Here is a 16734-nt window from a genome sequence, read left to right on the forward strand (position 1 = left end):
GCTGGAACTGTGCACTGCCCCCTGGGGCCACAGACAGAACCATGCGCCCTTGCCTTGGGGCTCTGGCCAGGGTTGCAGCTGTGCACACACCCTTGTGGCTGCATCCGGAGCTGTGCACCTGTGGCTGGCTCCAAAGCTGGTGCTATGTGAGCTCGCTCCCCCTCCTATGGTGGTGGGGGTCTAGTTGTCATTCATGCATGGGGCCCCCCTACAGCTCTGCCCCCTGGTCCCTGGTTATTTTTAGTAAAGCCACACACAGGTCACAGGCTCCTTGCCTGTGACCTGTCCATGATAAAATCTTAACCTTAACAATTATCCATAAAAATAAAAAAAACCTACTGAAATTCCCTCATGAGTTTGCAGTAGATGACTACCAGTTATTCAGTGATCATTATGCAGATAGCTATAGAACCAGTTTGAGAAAGAGCTGTGTGGGGTGGTTTCATAGGCATAAGGAGATGCTGAGCTTACTGAAAAAAGTTGGGGGGCGGGGGAGGAGTTCTTTAACTAACTGAAAGACCAGAAAAAACTTTACATATATGAGAAGTATACTTTAACAGCTCTTCTGAAAAATAAGGCCCATATATTGAAATGCAGTATGTAAAGATGCTGTAACCTGCAAGAGAACCATTCACAGTTTTATAGTGCATGTCCTTCAGGCATTCTTTTCAATGCACAGTAGTGTATGTTGTGTGCTGAGCAATATCATGTTGCACAATTCAGTTCTGTTCTATGTCTTGCTAGGCATCCTGTTGGCAACTCTCTCTTCTGAATAAACTGAATTAAGACAGCACTTATGAGCTTCCATGTTCACAAGAAAAAGCTGTAGATGGGAATTACCATATTGGCTGCAGACATTCTTGCTGTTTCCAAGTACTTAAAATCTTGTTTGTAGCCAATGAATCTGGGAGACTGTAGGGAACATAAAACACTAAAAATTTCAACTAGTCTCATTTTCTGTCTGAAAATAATAGACTACTATATGGTTTAAAAAAAATTTCTATTACATACAAAATTTTCATTTTAGTAATGTTCTAGTTTAGTTTAGTCTGCACTGGCCAGCATTTTCTGTATCGACCGTTTAATTGTTTCCCTGACTAGTCAGTCAGTCTCTCTTCTCGCTGAAAAAAAGACCCTTTATAAATGTAAACAAGGAGCTGAAAAACATCTCTTCCCCCTCCCCCTCCCCCCCCCCCCCAAATTAAATAACTTCAGGACGCTACTTAAAGACCACTCCATCAAACGTGATTGCTTATTTATTTATTTTAATTGCTGAATTATGAAAAGTTCAGGTTTCTGGATGCCCTTTTAATATAACTTTGTAGCTTGCAGTTACAACAAAATATCAGAGCAAAATCACAATCTGTATTCTTTTTTCTTTGTTTTGCAGACCGTGAGGACCAATCAATTCTTTGCACGTAAGTAAACAAAATAATTGAATTCATAAGCTGGCTGTTTTTATCATATTAGTGATAGTACAAGGAGCTTGGCTACTATTGCCTGGATAGATTACTCTTAGTGTTCTCTTAGCAGCTGCTTGTAACAATTAGCAACACATAATATAAAATCTAATCTAGTCTGAGATGTTGACTCATTCATAACATGGTGCACTTGAACTTTGTCCCACTGTCAACTTACTGAAAGTGTTAAATAGCATTTACCGCTCGATAAGCATAATATCTTAAAACAAACAAATAAACAAAAAAACCTCATAAATCGAACAAGTGAATCTCTCTAATTTATAGATCAATAATGTTCTGATAAGGTTAAACCATACTGTAACCATTCAAAGTGTAGAGGCTAGCTGAATAACTACAATAAAGGATCAGCTGCCTACTTGGCAGGTTCAACTTCAAAATTCACTCAAACTAAGGCTCTTTACTTTTTTTTTTTTTTTAATGTATCCTATATTTTTAGTGGCATATAGTGCAAAGGATATTGTTTGGACATTTAAAAACGAAAGTGAGAACCCGCAAACACAAATGAGTTTTTGAAGAAACTGGCTGGTTCTTTACTTTCTCATCTCTCTCCAGCTGGCAATACTTTAGGTTGGACTTCCTTTCTGGCCTCCCCTGAAGGTTTGAAGGGCCTCCTAGCTAATTTACAATCTTCCCTGTCAGTCACAACTCCATGTTTGCTAACCTACCAGCCAGCTTATTTACTTAACTTCAGAACATTTCTCCTAAGGGCTTGTTTATATTAGACTTCCTATCTCCAATTTGATTACCAATTAACTCCATTATAGGTAACATGTCTGTGAAGGATAGTTTGGACACTACCACAAATGTTTGTTCCAGGACACACAGGCTTGTAGGTTACCCTAGGGCACTTAAAGCTTAACAGACTGGATCCCTGCCTATCCAACCAGAAGCAAAAAGTCTAATATTTTCCAGCCTATAAAGTAATATATGAGAAGCTGGAAAAGGATTGGGTTTTCCCAGGGTAGATATGGTACATTCCAAATGCAGGGCTACCCTTCACCCTCTCATTGAAAAATGGGTTAGGGCTAGTAGTGTTCAAATGGCTATCGTTTTACAAAACAGAAAAACTCCCTCTGTGAGGAGGATAGCTTTAGGATACTGTCCCCCAAAGCAAGAATAAACTCTTTGCCATGCTTCTGGTGACTGGAAGCTTCCAGGTTTTGCTTCCTAGCAGGAGCAGACAACCCAGCAACTGCCACTGAAGTTCAGTTAGCGCTTCTCCAGTGTAGCACTACACAAAATCAATATAGCTTACTTTAAATGGATTAAAAACTGGCTAACTAGTAAATTTTGAAAAGTAACTGTACATGGAATCATCATTCAATGAGGATATTCTTGGTGCAGTCCCACGGGTTCTTGGTTTATTGCTATTCAGTGTCTTTATCAACAATCGGGAAGAAAATATAAAATCATTACTACTAAACTTGCAGATGACACAAGTGGTTGCAGTATTAATAAGGAAGCAGATTGGTTCTATGGGCTGACTTGAATTGCTTGTTCAAAAGGGCTCATTTTGAACAAGGTGTGTCTTAATACAGGGTCATGCATCTGGGAACAACGAATGTAGGTGACGCTTGCAAGATGGAATTGCAGTCATACTGAACAGGACTTAAGGGTCATAGCATATAACCATTTGAACATGTGCTCCCAGTGTAATGCTGTAGTTAAGAAGGTCAATATGATCCCCTGTTTAAGCAGGGGAATACAGAGTAGAAGTAGTGAGGTGGTATGATCTCTGTATATGGCACTGGTAATTTAATTACTGGAATACAGTCTAGTTCTGGTCCACATATCAAAAATGTCAATTAGAAAGCGTGTTTAGGACAGAGCTACAAGAATGGCTTGAGGTCTGGAAAGCATATCTTTATATAATGAGAGTTTAAAAGCTCCATCTCTAACTTATCCAAGAGAAGGTTAAGAGGTGACTTGATGACCCTCTAAAAGTACCTATGTGGAGAGATCTCTGATAGTTCTTTAATCATAACAAGATCCGGTAGTTGAAAGCTGAAGCTAGACAAGATCAATCTGGAAATAAAGTGCAGATTTTTACAGTAACGTTCATTAACCACTGGAAGAACTTACCTGTGTTTCTGAAGTTCCCTCTATTGCCTGTGGCAGCAAGACAAACTGGCAAGAATATGACCTGGTAGTTCTTAGCTCCAACTAAATCTCTCAATGCCTCCAGAAATTTTTCAAAACTTCTCTGCTCTGCTGATGTGATGCCTGTCTGAACTGAATATTGGCTGCCAGACACCCCTCTCCCCCTGGACTCCTTAACACGGTGGATTTGAAACCTGTGGGTTTCAGGCCCTTCAGGTCTGGTGATGGACAAATCCCTCAAAAGATGGACTAATTTCTCACTTGTTTAGAACAGTCCCATATAATGAATTGATGTTTGTTATGCCTATATTTCTCTTTGGGTATGCACAAACTGTGCAACTAAAGCTTCCTCCTCTAGGGGCAATCTATTAAAGTCTCTTTAGTTCTTGAGGAGATTAACACCTGTCACCCAACAGCAGAAAACCCAACTTTATCCAGTGCTCAATCTAGCAGACAAGTGACCCCCAAAGACCAGATCACAGCAGAGAAGACTGCCAAAGAAAGGCCTGGCACCAGCACATATGCCCCGGTGATGAAGCAGATCACATGGCTTCACAGATATTGGTACCAAAGAGGACAGAAACACCTCTGCTACCAAAATCTGGGACTAAGAGGGGCCACTCCAAACAGAGGCTGAGACTCCGAATGGAACTCATTATCATAACACAAAGTTTTGATCTTGAAAACCCTCTGGATACAAATCCACCAAGCCCCACATAGTGCCAAAGGCTGGTGAAGAAAGGCAGCCTACAGCACAGAGGAATACTTCTCTGGCACCAGTCCCAGAACTGGGATTGCGCCTCTCTGCATTGAGCTCTATAACAGACAGTGTGCTTCTAAGTGAACCGGGACAGTGACTGGCACAGAGGTATTTATCTGTACTGAGAGTGCACTGCCCAGAGAGGAAGTCAGTCTATCGCATGCGTTCTCCCAGTCCTGAAGCAGGGAACCCTATTCTCTATGGTGCCACAGAAGCCTGCCATACAGGACTGAAAATCCCCCCGACAGGAATGCCATTGGACTGGCCAATGTCAAGCTATTGACCCATATCCCTACCTTATGCTGCTGTGGCCCTACTGGGCTTATGGGGGTCTGACATCTCTTTCGGTTAAGAGTCAATCTCCACGCTCAAAAGAGGTCACTTTAGCCATCTTCTCTGGCCAGACCACCTATTGCAGATTGGAAGAACCAGATGTAGGGGCTAAGCAACACCAGTGACCTGCCTTGCCACTAAAGGACCTCTCATCATCACCTCACAAAGTGGTGTCTTTGGCACCAAATGACTTTGTCATTCCAAGAGCCCCTTATAAGATTTGAGAGAGAGACATCCAATCAGAGAAATCTCAAGAGTTGTTTGACTTTGAGAACTGCAAATGGCTTTTCCCAATGTGGACAAACTTCAACCTTCCCATTGCCCAAAAAATAGCCCTTAAAGCTAGTGTGCTGCCAAGGAAAAGACCGTTGAAGATTGATTTGCGTATGAAGTTCTAACCAGTCTCTCGCCTTCTGTTGTCCCACATTTAAAATCTAAGGTTTTGGGTGCTATTTGGATATATGATTTCATCCTTGGTGTAGGTGGGATAGGATGATTCAGTGGACAAGATTTCTAATGGCAGCTATGGAGTTGTTCTAAATCCACCTTCCATTGCATACTGGACACAGTTTTGCCTGCAGGTAGGTAGGTCATTCTTGGGAGGGTAAAGGATTCAAAGGGACCTGGGGATCTCTAGTGCTGGTTGGAATTTTTAGTTCAGTTCCCTTGGATTGTTAGATAAATAAAACTTGCTCCCGAGAGTTGTCCAGTTATCTTGTATCTATCCATTTATAGCATCCCCCAGTTGGTTTAAAAATGCCAGTGATTAATGGGGGATCATAGTGGTGTTAGACTCCTGGGTTTGTCTAGTTTAGGAAAATCAGTACCTGTTTTCTGGCAATGGTGCAAATGCACTGTTGCTACGAGCACTAAGTACTAATCAGAAATGGTAGGCAATATGTCTTTGGTAACTACCAGTGTTATAAACACACTGCCCCAACATCAGCATCACTGTTGCTGTGAAATGGTAGTAATTTATACTAATGTAGTAGCACCCTAAAATGTAAATACACATTGAAACAGGAAATGTGGGCCTCAAATGAGGACTGTAGTAGCTTTTCCTCTTGCAAGGAAATACCAGATGCTTGAGTTTAAGGAAGGTGACAAAACTTCTTGTACTGTTGCTGCTGCCTATTATGGTTAAATGGGTGTGTGCGCCAATCTGTTTCAGACTGGTGACTGAGATGAAGAAATCCCTAATATGGGATACTAGGGTTCTGTGAGAAATGTTCAAGCCTCTCCTAGACTTGTTGTTTTTAGCTGTAGGACTCTGTTGGTGTTTAAAATATGAAAGCATGAGTTACGCTTTGCTGGCATTCTAAATTTGAGAACCTTACCACAAGCTTATGGTATTCCCTTGCAAATGGTGACTAGGCTTGATAAGTGGTCATTTTACAGATGCATGAAACCATAAAAGGGTATATAATCTGAATTGGCTTCAGATGGGAGTGGTGGGATGGAGAAGAAACTGAGTTTGCTTCTAAAATGACAACAGCAGCAAATACCAAGCATTTCAGTATACAACCTCTGGCTGGGTTCCAGCTTCCTAACATTCCCCTGACAACTGGTGTGAAAAGATGAAATGGAGAACTATAAGTAGTATATAAATAGTAAAACCAATTCTTGGATTTTCTGAACCAGTCCAGATACTTGGGTGTACCTCTCACTTTCCAGCAGGTGTAGGCAGGTAGTTATGATGATCCTTTATCTACAGGCCTTGCTTTCTGAATTCTACTCCAATTGTTTCTAGAAGGTGAAGGATCCACCCAGTTATTTCTCTGATAGGAGCTAGCAAGGAAGCTTATTCTGCAAAACCACCACTAAAGAAGCACCTGTGACTGCAGTTGTTTCTGTAGCTACTTTACCGACCAGCAGACTTTAGGCACATGCATCCATGTGCTTTTGGTGCCTAATATATAAGGGATGCCATCGTCTCTGATGTAAGGTGCTTCCTATCCTCAGTGTTTCAGAGTGAAGTGGTATTCCTATATTTTCTGGGGAACCTTGTGACTGAGAAGAAACCTGCAAAAGAGCAGGTAGCAAACAGCACTGGTCATCCTTCCTCTTGCAGTGGGTCTAGCTGCTAGAAGAGCCTCTTGCTTCCAGGCGAGCTTGTTCTTGTCCCAGTTTTGGTGATTCTGAGGAATAGCAGCACCGTTTTGTCTGAAACTTTTTACAAAATTTGGTCTGAGGCAGGCATCTAGCATGGGGAACTTCAGTCTGAGTGGTTAGTCTGGCAAAGTTAAGAGCAATTGAAATAGCTTGCAGCGGGAAGCGTTGGGCAACCTTAACATGGCTGTGACGCAGCGCCCCCCCCCCAAACACTGCTCATTCAGCTGCCTATCTTAACTAAATGGTACTTTATTACTTTGCAGCAGAGAAACTGTTGAGGGGGGAAGCCCTCCACTAAGCACTAAGGCTGTTTTGGGGTGTCAGTTCTAGAACTGATTGCTGTCTGACCTAAATCTTAATGCAGCACTGTAGTACACACATGTGGTCAAGCAGTGAGAGTCAGCAAGGTCCCCCCTGCACCAGCATGACATTAATGCAGTGGTGTGCAAACTTTTCTAGTTGTGCCCTATCAGGGTTCCTTCCCCACTCTGAACTCTAGGGTACAGATGTGGGGACCCGCATGGAAGACCCCCCTAGGCTTATTCTTACAAGCTTAGGTTAAAAACTTCCCCAAGATACAAACTTTGCCTTGTCCTTGAACAGTATGCTGCCACCACCAAGCGTTTTAAACAAAGAACAGGGAAAGAGACCACTTGGAGACATCTTCCCCCAAAATATCCCCCCAAGCCCTACAACCCCCCCCCCCCCGGGGGAGGCTTGAGAATAATGTCCTAACCAATTGGTTACAAAATAATCAAAGACCCAAACCCCTAGATCTTGGAACAATGGAAAAATCAGTCAGGTTCTTAAAAGAAGGATTTTATTTAAAAAAAAAAGGTAAAAATCATCTCTGTAAAATCAGGATGGAAAGTACTTTACAGGGTATTCAGATTACCCTGACCCGCCCCCCCCCCCACCTCCGATTTGAAAGCATCTTGTCCCCTTATTGGTCCTTTGGGTTAGGTGCCATCCAGGTTGGTTGAGCTTCTTAACCCTTTACAGGTAACAGGATGTTGCCTCTGGCCAGGAGGGATTTTATAGCACTGTATACAGAAAGGTGGTTACCCTTCCCTTTGTATTTGACAGCCCTCCTTACCATTAGTGGAATCTGTGTGGTGTCCTGTCGTCGCTCCCCCACCCCCCTGCATTACTGAACAGCTAGGGCTTCCTCAGCTATAGAGCTTGAGCTGGAGGCAGAGCTGAGCTGGGGGTGGAGAGGAAATGAGGCGGGGCTGGGCTGGGGGTGGAGCAGGGGCTGGAGTGGACTGGGGGTGGATCTGCCCGGAGGTGGAGCAGGACTGGGAGCTGATTGGGGTTGTGGGCAGAGCAAGGCTGGGGGCAGAGCAGGGCTGGAAGCATGGCAGGTGGGGAGGGAGTGCCACTCTTTCTGCCCCTAGTGGGGAGATGCACCCCACAATTTGGGGACCATTACGTAATGAATAGCTGGGACATCTATAAGGCCATATCCCTAGGAGTGGAAATTCAATGGGTGTTTGGTTGAGCTGCATATTTGAGAGCATGATAAACTTTAAATCTCTCAGATCCTTGGTTTTTGGTTGTCTTTGTGGGTTTTTAATCAAGCTTTGTTTTTTTGCTGTTGAGCTAGCTTTCAGTTCAGGTAGAGTAGTCTAACCTCTCTAGGTGTGCATTCCACAATTACCTCTCCAGAATTTCTGCTAATGGTCTTCCTTTCTTCGAAGAAGCTTCTTACTATTTACTACTGTATTTGTGGCCCCACTTATTCTGTGATTCCATAGTTAAAGGTCTTGCCACAGAATTGTGCTCCAAAAGCCAAGCATTTTTTGTTCGTTTTTTTTTTTAACTTAGCATTTAAAATGTTGCTAAAAGAACCCTGAAAATATGAACACTGTAGGCCGAAGTAGTGTTGCTTCCACAGGCTGCAGATAGGCTGAAACCAGAAGATATCCCAAGATCCAGTTCCTGCTGGTTCCTATTTATAATAAGGGAATCTGGCTGTTTGTGGAAATTTACTGCACAATTTTGTTACTAATACACACTAGCACAATATTACTGTATGTCATCCTGAAGAGAATTGTGCCCAGAGATAGAATTTTCTGACTTAAGAATAAATTGGATTTAAGCCCCAAAACGGCATAGTGGAGCAAATACTGAGTCTCCATGTGCAGTCAAAGAAAGTGTTGGAGAATGATGGGAAGGTGGTCCATGTCTGTGAATTTCGCTGAGGCATTTGATACATATGGGCCAAAAGTCTTTAGGCAATCTTGCAGCTGGTTGGAGTTAGTGAAAATGTAGTAAGGCTGATACAAAATCTCGATGGAAGTGTGACAGTTTTGGTGTCTCTTTTGGGCATGATCAACGTAGTTGCTTTGACTTGAGGATAAATTTCAGGGCTCCATATTATCACCAGGCTTCTTCACTTGTTTTCTTAGAGAACTCTTAAGAAGAGCCACTGATGGAAACCTAGTGATATTGACCAATTGGATTGTCACAGAAAGAGGTGGAAAAATGGCTAGAAAGGGTAGTGGTGGAAGCAGTGAAGTTAGATCTGAAGATATCACACACAGATAATGGTGACCTCTAAATCTGTTGAAAAGGTGAAAATATTCCTATCCAGATCTGAGGAGGCAATGGAATACATTGAGCACTGCAAATGTCTGAGTAATACGACTACAAGGGACACCAAACTTCCCTTAGAAATCTAATGTAGAATTGGACTTGACTGCTGCTTTAGTGCCATAGCTGCATCTGGAGAAGCAAAGGTTATTACCATGAAGTGTAAAATGAAACTTCTGCAGTCTCTTCTTCAGCATCTTGCTGTATGCATGTGAGTCATGAATGTTAAGGAAACAGGACATTAAGAGGCATTCTGCCTTCAAATGGAAATGCTAGAGGTGATTGCTGAGAGTTAGTTACACTTTGCATGTGGCTGAGGAGGAGGTGATCACCTGAATTTACAACATAACCAAAGTGATACCTAATATCAGGATAATCAGATGAAGAAAACTTCAGTTTGTGGGACACATGGATTTGATGAGCGGAGGAAGATACCGAAGCAAGGTTTGCAGGGATCGGTGGGCTCAACAATTTGGCTGACAGGACAGGATGCGGTATGGCTCACTTCAAGGCAGTGTGAAAACCACAAAACATGGAGGAAGATTGCTGGCCAGAGATTCCTGTGTGTTTTGTGTTTACTGTTCAGTGGGATGTGACTCTGTGGTGCTTTGCACTATGAGAGAATTGCATGATTCACTTAATTTACCTTTTTAAGGGAAGTTTAAATTAAATATGAATCTGCCATGGAGTCTGAAATATTGGCAAAATTAAGGCAGCATAGTCTAATATATATGGCACCAGACTGGGAGTCAAAAGATCTGGGATCTATCCTTAATTCTGTCATCTGCTGTGTTGCCTTGGGCAAGTAACTACTTACCTTGTCTGTCTTGCCCTCTTAGATTGTAAGCCCTTCAGGGAAGGGACTACCTCTTACTACATGTACGTACAGTACCTTGTGTAATGAGATTGGGATCTCAGTTGGGAACTCTTGGGTGCTGCTGTAGCCCACAATGCAGAATTTCAGTCAAGCCAGTTGCAGATTACACAGGGACTCTTTATAGCATAAGGGGGAAAAATGTATTATTCACAGTAACGTCTTGTCTTTGTATTGTGCCCCCACAAAGTAAAATTGTCGGCTTTTAAAATCTGTTTGGTTAGGTTTGCCTTCAAAGATCAGACTAGGGAGCTTGAGGCTTGATAGGCGGAAAAATCAAGCACTGGAGTGCCAAGTAACATTTCTTTGCTTTCACTCTCTGAATCCTAGCTGGAGTAGAACAAATAACCTCTGATCATGACAAACTGTTCTGGTCATGAGTTGATGGGTTAAAGGAGCTAATCTGAAGTGCTTCAGTATAAATTGTTCAGGCAGCTGCAGCAACAACTTCAAAACAGGAGAAATGTGTTCTAACAGTTCTGTCACTAGAAGGACAGAGCCACTCTCTTGAAGGAGCTGAATTCTAGATGTTCTATGCATTTGTCAGTAAATAAATCTGTTTGACCAGTGGTCTTAGCCCAGCCATGTAACATAGATTTTTTTTTTTTAAGATGATAGTAAGGGAACAGAGACATCTCCTCCTCAGTTGGAGGATTTGACTGTCTATTATAGTAACAAAGATGCATTTGTCAGATTAGTCAAAGTAGGCACATTGCTCAGCAATCACTTGGAGCCGATAATCAGAGTTGCTGTTTGTTTGCATCTGCTTTCATAAAACTCTGGGAGAGAGTGGGTCCCACTTCTAATACAATGAGTGGAACTGAGATTTAAGGACAAGGGGTGAAATCCTGTCCCTGTTGAACTCAGTGGCAAGGCTCTCATTGTTGACTTCACTAGGCCCAGGATTTTCCATAAGGGTTTTAAATTACCATTTCTGTGGTAACCTAATGATTGGCGTGTATTTAAAACCAGGTGTTTTTTAAAAGGCTGATCTGACTTCATTATATACTGTCCTTCCACTTCACAAATATTGTATATAATCATTTCTAAAAGTTTACCTTGTTTGGGCAGTTCATAATTCATGCATTTGCACTCTTGGGGGGGTGGGGAGCTGAAGTATGCAGATGTTTACATCCTTTTTATTTATAGGAATAAAATCTCCTAAATCTTCTGATTCCTCTTCTAGTAGAGTACATGACAGTAGAGTTCGTATCCAGCAGGAAATACTCACTCTGCATATTTTTAAGACTTAAATTTTAGCCAAAGGAATACATCATAAACTCCAAGCTTTTGGCCTCATGTGCTTTATGAGATGTACAGGCTTTTATAAGAACTTGTTGATTTGTGGATTGTATTTCTAAAAAGGCTGTGTATAATTTCCTTTTAGATCTGGACCTATGGAATATAATTGTACTCACTCCCCACAAAACTGATCACTAGATCACTAGAGTGGATTCTTTAAAATTTAGCTAAATTTTCTTTGAACTACTTTCAATCTTTTCTACCAATTCAATTTCCATTCAAAGATTGGAAATATTAAATGTGCCCTTCATTGAATTTTTTAAAAAAAGAAAAAACTCTTAGCCTCTCTTCTGAGGTAACAATAAATTCTAATATTGATTCAGAATATAAAAGTTTGGTTTAGTATACAAAGTCTTCCTCTAGGAACATGTCAGTTTTATAGAATTAAGCACGTTTAAGAATATTAAAGATAACTCACTGAATCTAGTATCTCCCCATCTTGTCTTTTATAACCCCATTCATAGTATTGATACTTCATAGATACAGAAAGAGAAATGCTAATTAGGGAGAGGAAAGTTGTGGCTGTGCCAAGGACAGACCCCAGATGACTTCATATTTGCCCATGCCATGTTTTACCCTGTGACTCTTGAGAGGCATCCTCTGAGCCAGTTTGGAATATTGCTTAGCTATAAAAGAGGTCCAGCCTAAATTCTAACTTTCAAAGGGCACACGAACCTCGAAACAGTCTCAAGGTTGCTTATTTGGTGACAAGATCACACTGATACTTGCGGTCAAGCCCCATTATTAAATAGCTGGTCCTCAAAAGAGAATCTTCTTCATAACCAGCTTCATAGATTTATTCCTTCTCAGGCTGTTTTCATGCCAAAGACAATGACCAACTTATTAAGCAGGTTTCAAGGACCCTGAACTCTTGGCATGTGTGTTGCCACCTAGGCAACCTTGGCTTTGTGATAGATGGTCCCTTACACCAAAAATCACCATAATAATCAGGTTACTCTGTCCTAAAAGGAACATTCACTTACCCCTGGTCAATTGCTCTGCAGATCTCAAATCAAAGACAACTTGTAGCCAATCCTATAATAAGCCAACTAAAGATTTATTAACTAAGGAGAAGAAATAAGGGTTTTAGGCCAGGACTACAAGACAAAATTAAGTCAACCTAACTTACGTTGTCATACAGCCGGAGCAATAATTACATTGCTTGTGCATGTTTACACTTTGCTCCTTCTGTTGGCGATGTGCATCTGTCGTAAATATAAAGGGAAGGGTAACAACCTTTATGTATGCAGTAACATAAAATCTTTCCTGGCTAGAGGTACAGAATCACTTTACCTATAAGGGGTTAAGAAGCTCAAATAACCTGGTTGGCACCTGACCAAAAGGACCAATAAGGAAAGAAGATACTTTCAAATCTGTGTGTGTGTGTGTACGTGTACTCTCTCTGGACAGAGAGAGAGACCAAGCAGGTAAATCCTCTTTTGAAAACATACCTGAAATGATACATATAAAATGACAAAAATTGTAAGTAAAGGCAAAGAAATGCGTTAAATTGTCTTGTGTTTTAGGATGTAAATTTTCCCTATGCTAAGAGGAAGTTTTATTCCTGTTTTTTGTAACTTTGAAGCTGAGCCTAGAGGGGAATCCTCCTGTGTTTTAAATCTTTATTACCCTGTAAAGTTACCTTCCATCCTGATTTTTGCAGGTGTGATTTTTTTTTTAACTTTTTTTTTTAAATAAAATTATTCTTTTAAGAACCTGATTAATTTTTAGTGCCCTAAAAACCAAGGGGTCTGGTCTGTGCTCACATTGTACTAATTGGTTAGTATATTATTCTCAAGCCTCCCCGGGAAAGGGTGTGAAGGGGTTTGGGGAAATAGGGACTCCAAGTGGCCCTTTTCCTGAATTCTGGTCTAAATCACTTGGTGGTGGCAGCAATACCATCCAAGGACAAGGAAAAGGTTTGTGGCTTGGGGAAGCTTTTAACCTAAGCTGGTAGAAATAAGCTTAGGGGATCTTTCATGCAGGTCCCCACATCTGTACCCCATGTTTACACTTCGCTCCTTCCGTTGACTATGTGCATCCTCACCAGGAGTGCTTGTATTGATTGATTGTATGGTCAGTGTGGGGCATTGTGGGACAGCTCCTGAAAGCCAGTAGCAGTTTACATAAGCAATGTGGTGGCTACAGTGACTCTGGATGGACCTAACTACATCGATCTGGACTCTGTGCCACTCATGAAGGTCTGTACAGAGGGGTAATTACATCAGTGGGAGCGAAATTTAGGTGTAGACACTGCCATGGTTAGGTTGACAAAAACTGTCTTCATCGCTCTAACTCTAATGTAGACCAGACCTTATTGACAAGATTAAAGCTGGTAAAAGTACATGCACAAATGAGTTGGGTTCCAAAAGGTAATAGAAGCTTCTATAAATACAAAGCTCTGTATGTCCTTTAGTGCTAACCCAGGCAAAGCACTGGAGAACTCTTGATTATGCTTAGAAATCTTTGCCCTTCAAAGCTCAATCAGCATAGAGATAACAATAGCTTCTTGACAGGGATTTTTATTCCCTTCCCCCAGAGTTCAAGCTGATGGGATGAGTGCTCATGGATGTCTCCTCTTCATGGGTGTGGGGGAGCAATCAACAGTCTTTTGTCCACTTATGTTCCACAATGGTTCCTCTGGTGTCTATGGGCCTTCTTTTGTTGGGTAGAAGATGACACCTCTTATGGTCAACTAGTATTTCATACTTGGTAATGCTTCTCTCCTGGTAGTTTTAGAGCAAACACTTTTTTACAGTTACAGAGCAAACTCTTAAATATTACCTTGTAACATGGGATACAGCTGTTGTAGGTAAGATTAATGCATGCAGCAATTTACAAACATTTCATAAAGTCTAAACCTACATTTTTTTAATAAATCTAATACCTGTTTTTATAATACTGATGCACATGTGAGCCAGACTGTTTTCCAGTATGGGTTTATCAGTTCTCAGTGAGGCTTAGCCCTGGTCTACACTAGGACTTTAGGTCAAATTTAGCAGCATTAAATCGATGTAAACCTGCACCCGTCCACACGATGAAGCCCTTTATTTTGACTTAAAGGGCTCTTAAAATCAATTTCCTTACTCCACCCCTGACAAGTGGATTAGCGCTTAAATCGGCCTTGCCGGCTCGAATTTGGAGTACTGTGGACACAATTCGACGGTATTGGCCTCCGGGAGCTATCCCAGAGTGCTCCATTGTGACCGCTCTGGACAGCACTCTCAACTCAGATGCACTGGCCAGGTAGACAGGAAAAGAACCGCGAAGTTTTGAATCTCATTTCCTGTTTGGCCAGCGTGGCAAGCTGCAGGTGACCATGCAGAGCACATCAGCAGAGGTGACCATGATGGAGTCCCAGAATCGCAAAAGAGCTCCAGCATGGACCGAACGGGAGGTACGGGATCTGATCGCTGTTTGGGGAGAGGAATCCGTGCTATCAGAACTCCGTTCCAGTTTTTGAAATGCCAAAACCTTTGTCAAAATCTCCCAGGGCATGAAGGACAGAGGCCATAACAGGGACCCGAAGCAGTGCCGCGTGAAACTGAAGGAGCTGAGGCAAGCCTACCAGAAAACCAGAGAGGCGAACGGCTGCTCCGGGTCAGAGCCCCAAACATGCCGCTTCTATGATGAGCTGCCTGCCATTTTAGGGGGTTCAGCCACCATTACCCCAGTCGTGTTGTTTGACTCCTTCAATGGAGATGGAGGCAATACGGAAGCAGGTTTTGGGGATGATGATGAGGTTGTAGATAGCTCACAGCAAGCAAGCGGAGAAACCGGTTTTCCCGACAGCCAGGAACTGTTTCTCACCCTGGACCTGGAGCCAGTACCCCTCGAACCCACCCAAGGCTGCCTCCTGGACCCAGCAGGCGGAAAAGGGACCTCTGGTGAGTGTACCTTTTAAAATACTATACCTGGTTTAAAAGCAAACATGTGAAAGGATTACTTTGCCCTGGCATTCGCGGTTCTCCTGGATGTACTCCCAAAGCCTTTGCAAAAGGTTTCTGGGGAGGGCAGCCTTATTGCATCCTTCATGGTAGGACACTTTACCACTGTAGGCCAGTAACATGTACTCGGGAATCATTGTAGAACAAAGCATTGCAGTGTATGTTTGCTGGCATTCAAACAACATCCGTTCTTTATCTCTCTGTGTTATCCTCAGGAGAGTGAGATATAATTCATGGTCACCTGGTTGAAATAGAGTGCTTTTCTTCAGGGGACACTCAGAGGAGCCCATTCCTGCTGGGCTGTTTGCCTGTAGCTAAACAGAAATGTTCCCTGCTGTTAGCCACGGGGAGGGGGGAGGGTTGAGGGGGTAGCCACACGGTGGGGGGAGGCAAAATGCGACCTTGTAACGAAAGCACATGTGCTATGTATGTAATGTTAACAGCAAGGTTTACCCTGAAAGAGTGTAGCCACTGTTTTATAAAATGTCTTTTTAGATACCGCTGTCCCTTTTTTTTTTTTCTCCACCAGCTGCATGTGTTTCAATGATCACAGGATCTTCTCCTTCCCAGAGGCTAGTGAAGCTTAGAAAGGAAAAAAAAAAACGCACTCGCGATGAAATGTTCTCCGAGCTCATGCTGTCCTCCCACACTGACAGAGCACAGACGAATGCGTGGAGGCAAATAATGTCAGAGTGCAGGAAAGCACAAAATGACCGGGAGGAGAGGTGGCGGGCTGAAGAGAGGGCTGAAGCTCAAATGTGGTGGCAGCGTGATGAGAGGAGGCAGGATTCAATGCTGAGGCTGCTGGAGGATCAAACCAGTATGCTCCAGTGTATGGTTGAGCTGCAGCAAAGGCAGCTGGAGCACAGACTGCCACTGCAGCCCCTCTGTAACCAACTGCCCTCCTCCCCAGGTTCCATAGCCTGCACACCCAGATGCCCAAGAACGTGGTGGGGGGGCCTCCGGCCAACCAGCCACTCCACCACAGAGGATTGCCCAAAAAACAGAAGGCTGTCATTCAATAAATTTTAAAGTTGTAAACTTTTAAAGTGCTGTGTGGCATTTTCCTTCCCTCCTCCACCACCCCTCCTGGGCTACCTTGGTAGTCATCCCCCTATTTGTGTGATGAATGAATAAAGAATGCATGAATGTGAAGCAACAATGACTTTATTGCCTCTGCAAGCGGTGATTGAAGGGAGGAGGGGCGGGTGGTTAGCTTACAGGGAAGTA

The 16734-nt window shown here is 42.6% G+C and overlaps 1 protein-coding gene across 3 annotated transcripts in view; it reads left to right on the forward strand.

Annotated features, from left to right (window-relative positions):
- MYH10 (myosin heavy chain 10) overlaps positions 1-16734 on the forward strand; it is a 144743-nt gene that overhangs the window by 42441 nt on the left and 85568 nt on the right. For all 3 annotated transcript variants that reach the window (XM_073310850.1, XM_073310851.1, XM_073310852.1), the window contains exon 4: positions 1391-1418. In XM_073310850.1, coding sequence (XP_073166951.1) covers positions 1391-1418 — 28 coding nt within the window. The remainder of the gene's footprint in view (positions 1-1390; positions 1419-16734) is intronic.

The sequence above is a fragment of the Lepidochelys kempii genome, chromosome 14 (assembly GCF_965140265.1).
Source record: "Lepidochelys kempii isolate rLepKem1 chromosome 14, rLepKem1.hap2, whole genome shotgun sequence".
Classification (NCBI taxonomy): Eukaryota; Metazoa; Chordata; order Testudines; family Cheloniidae; genus Lepidochelys; species Lepidochelys kempii.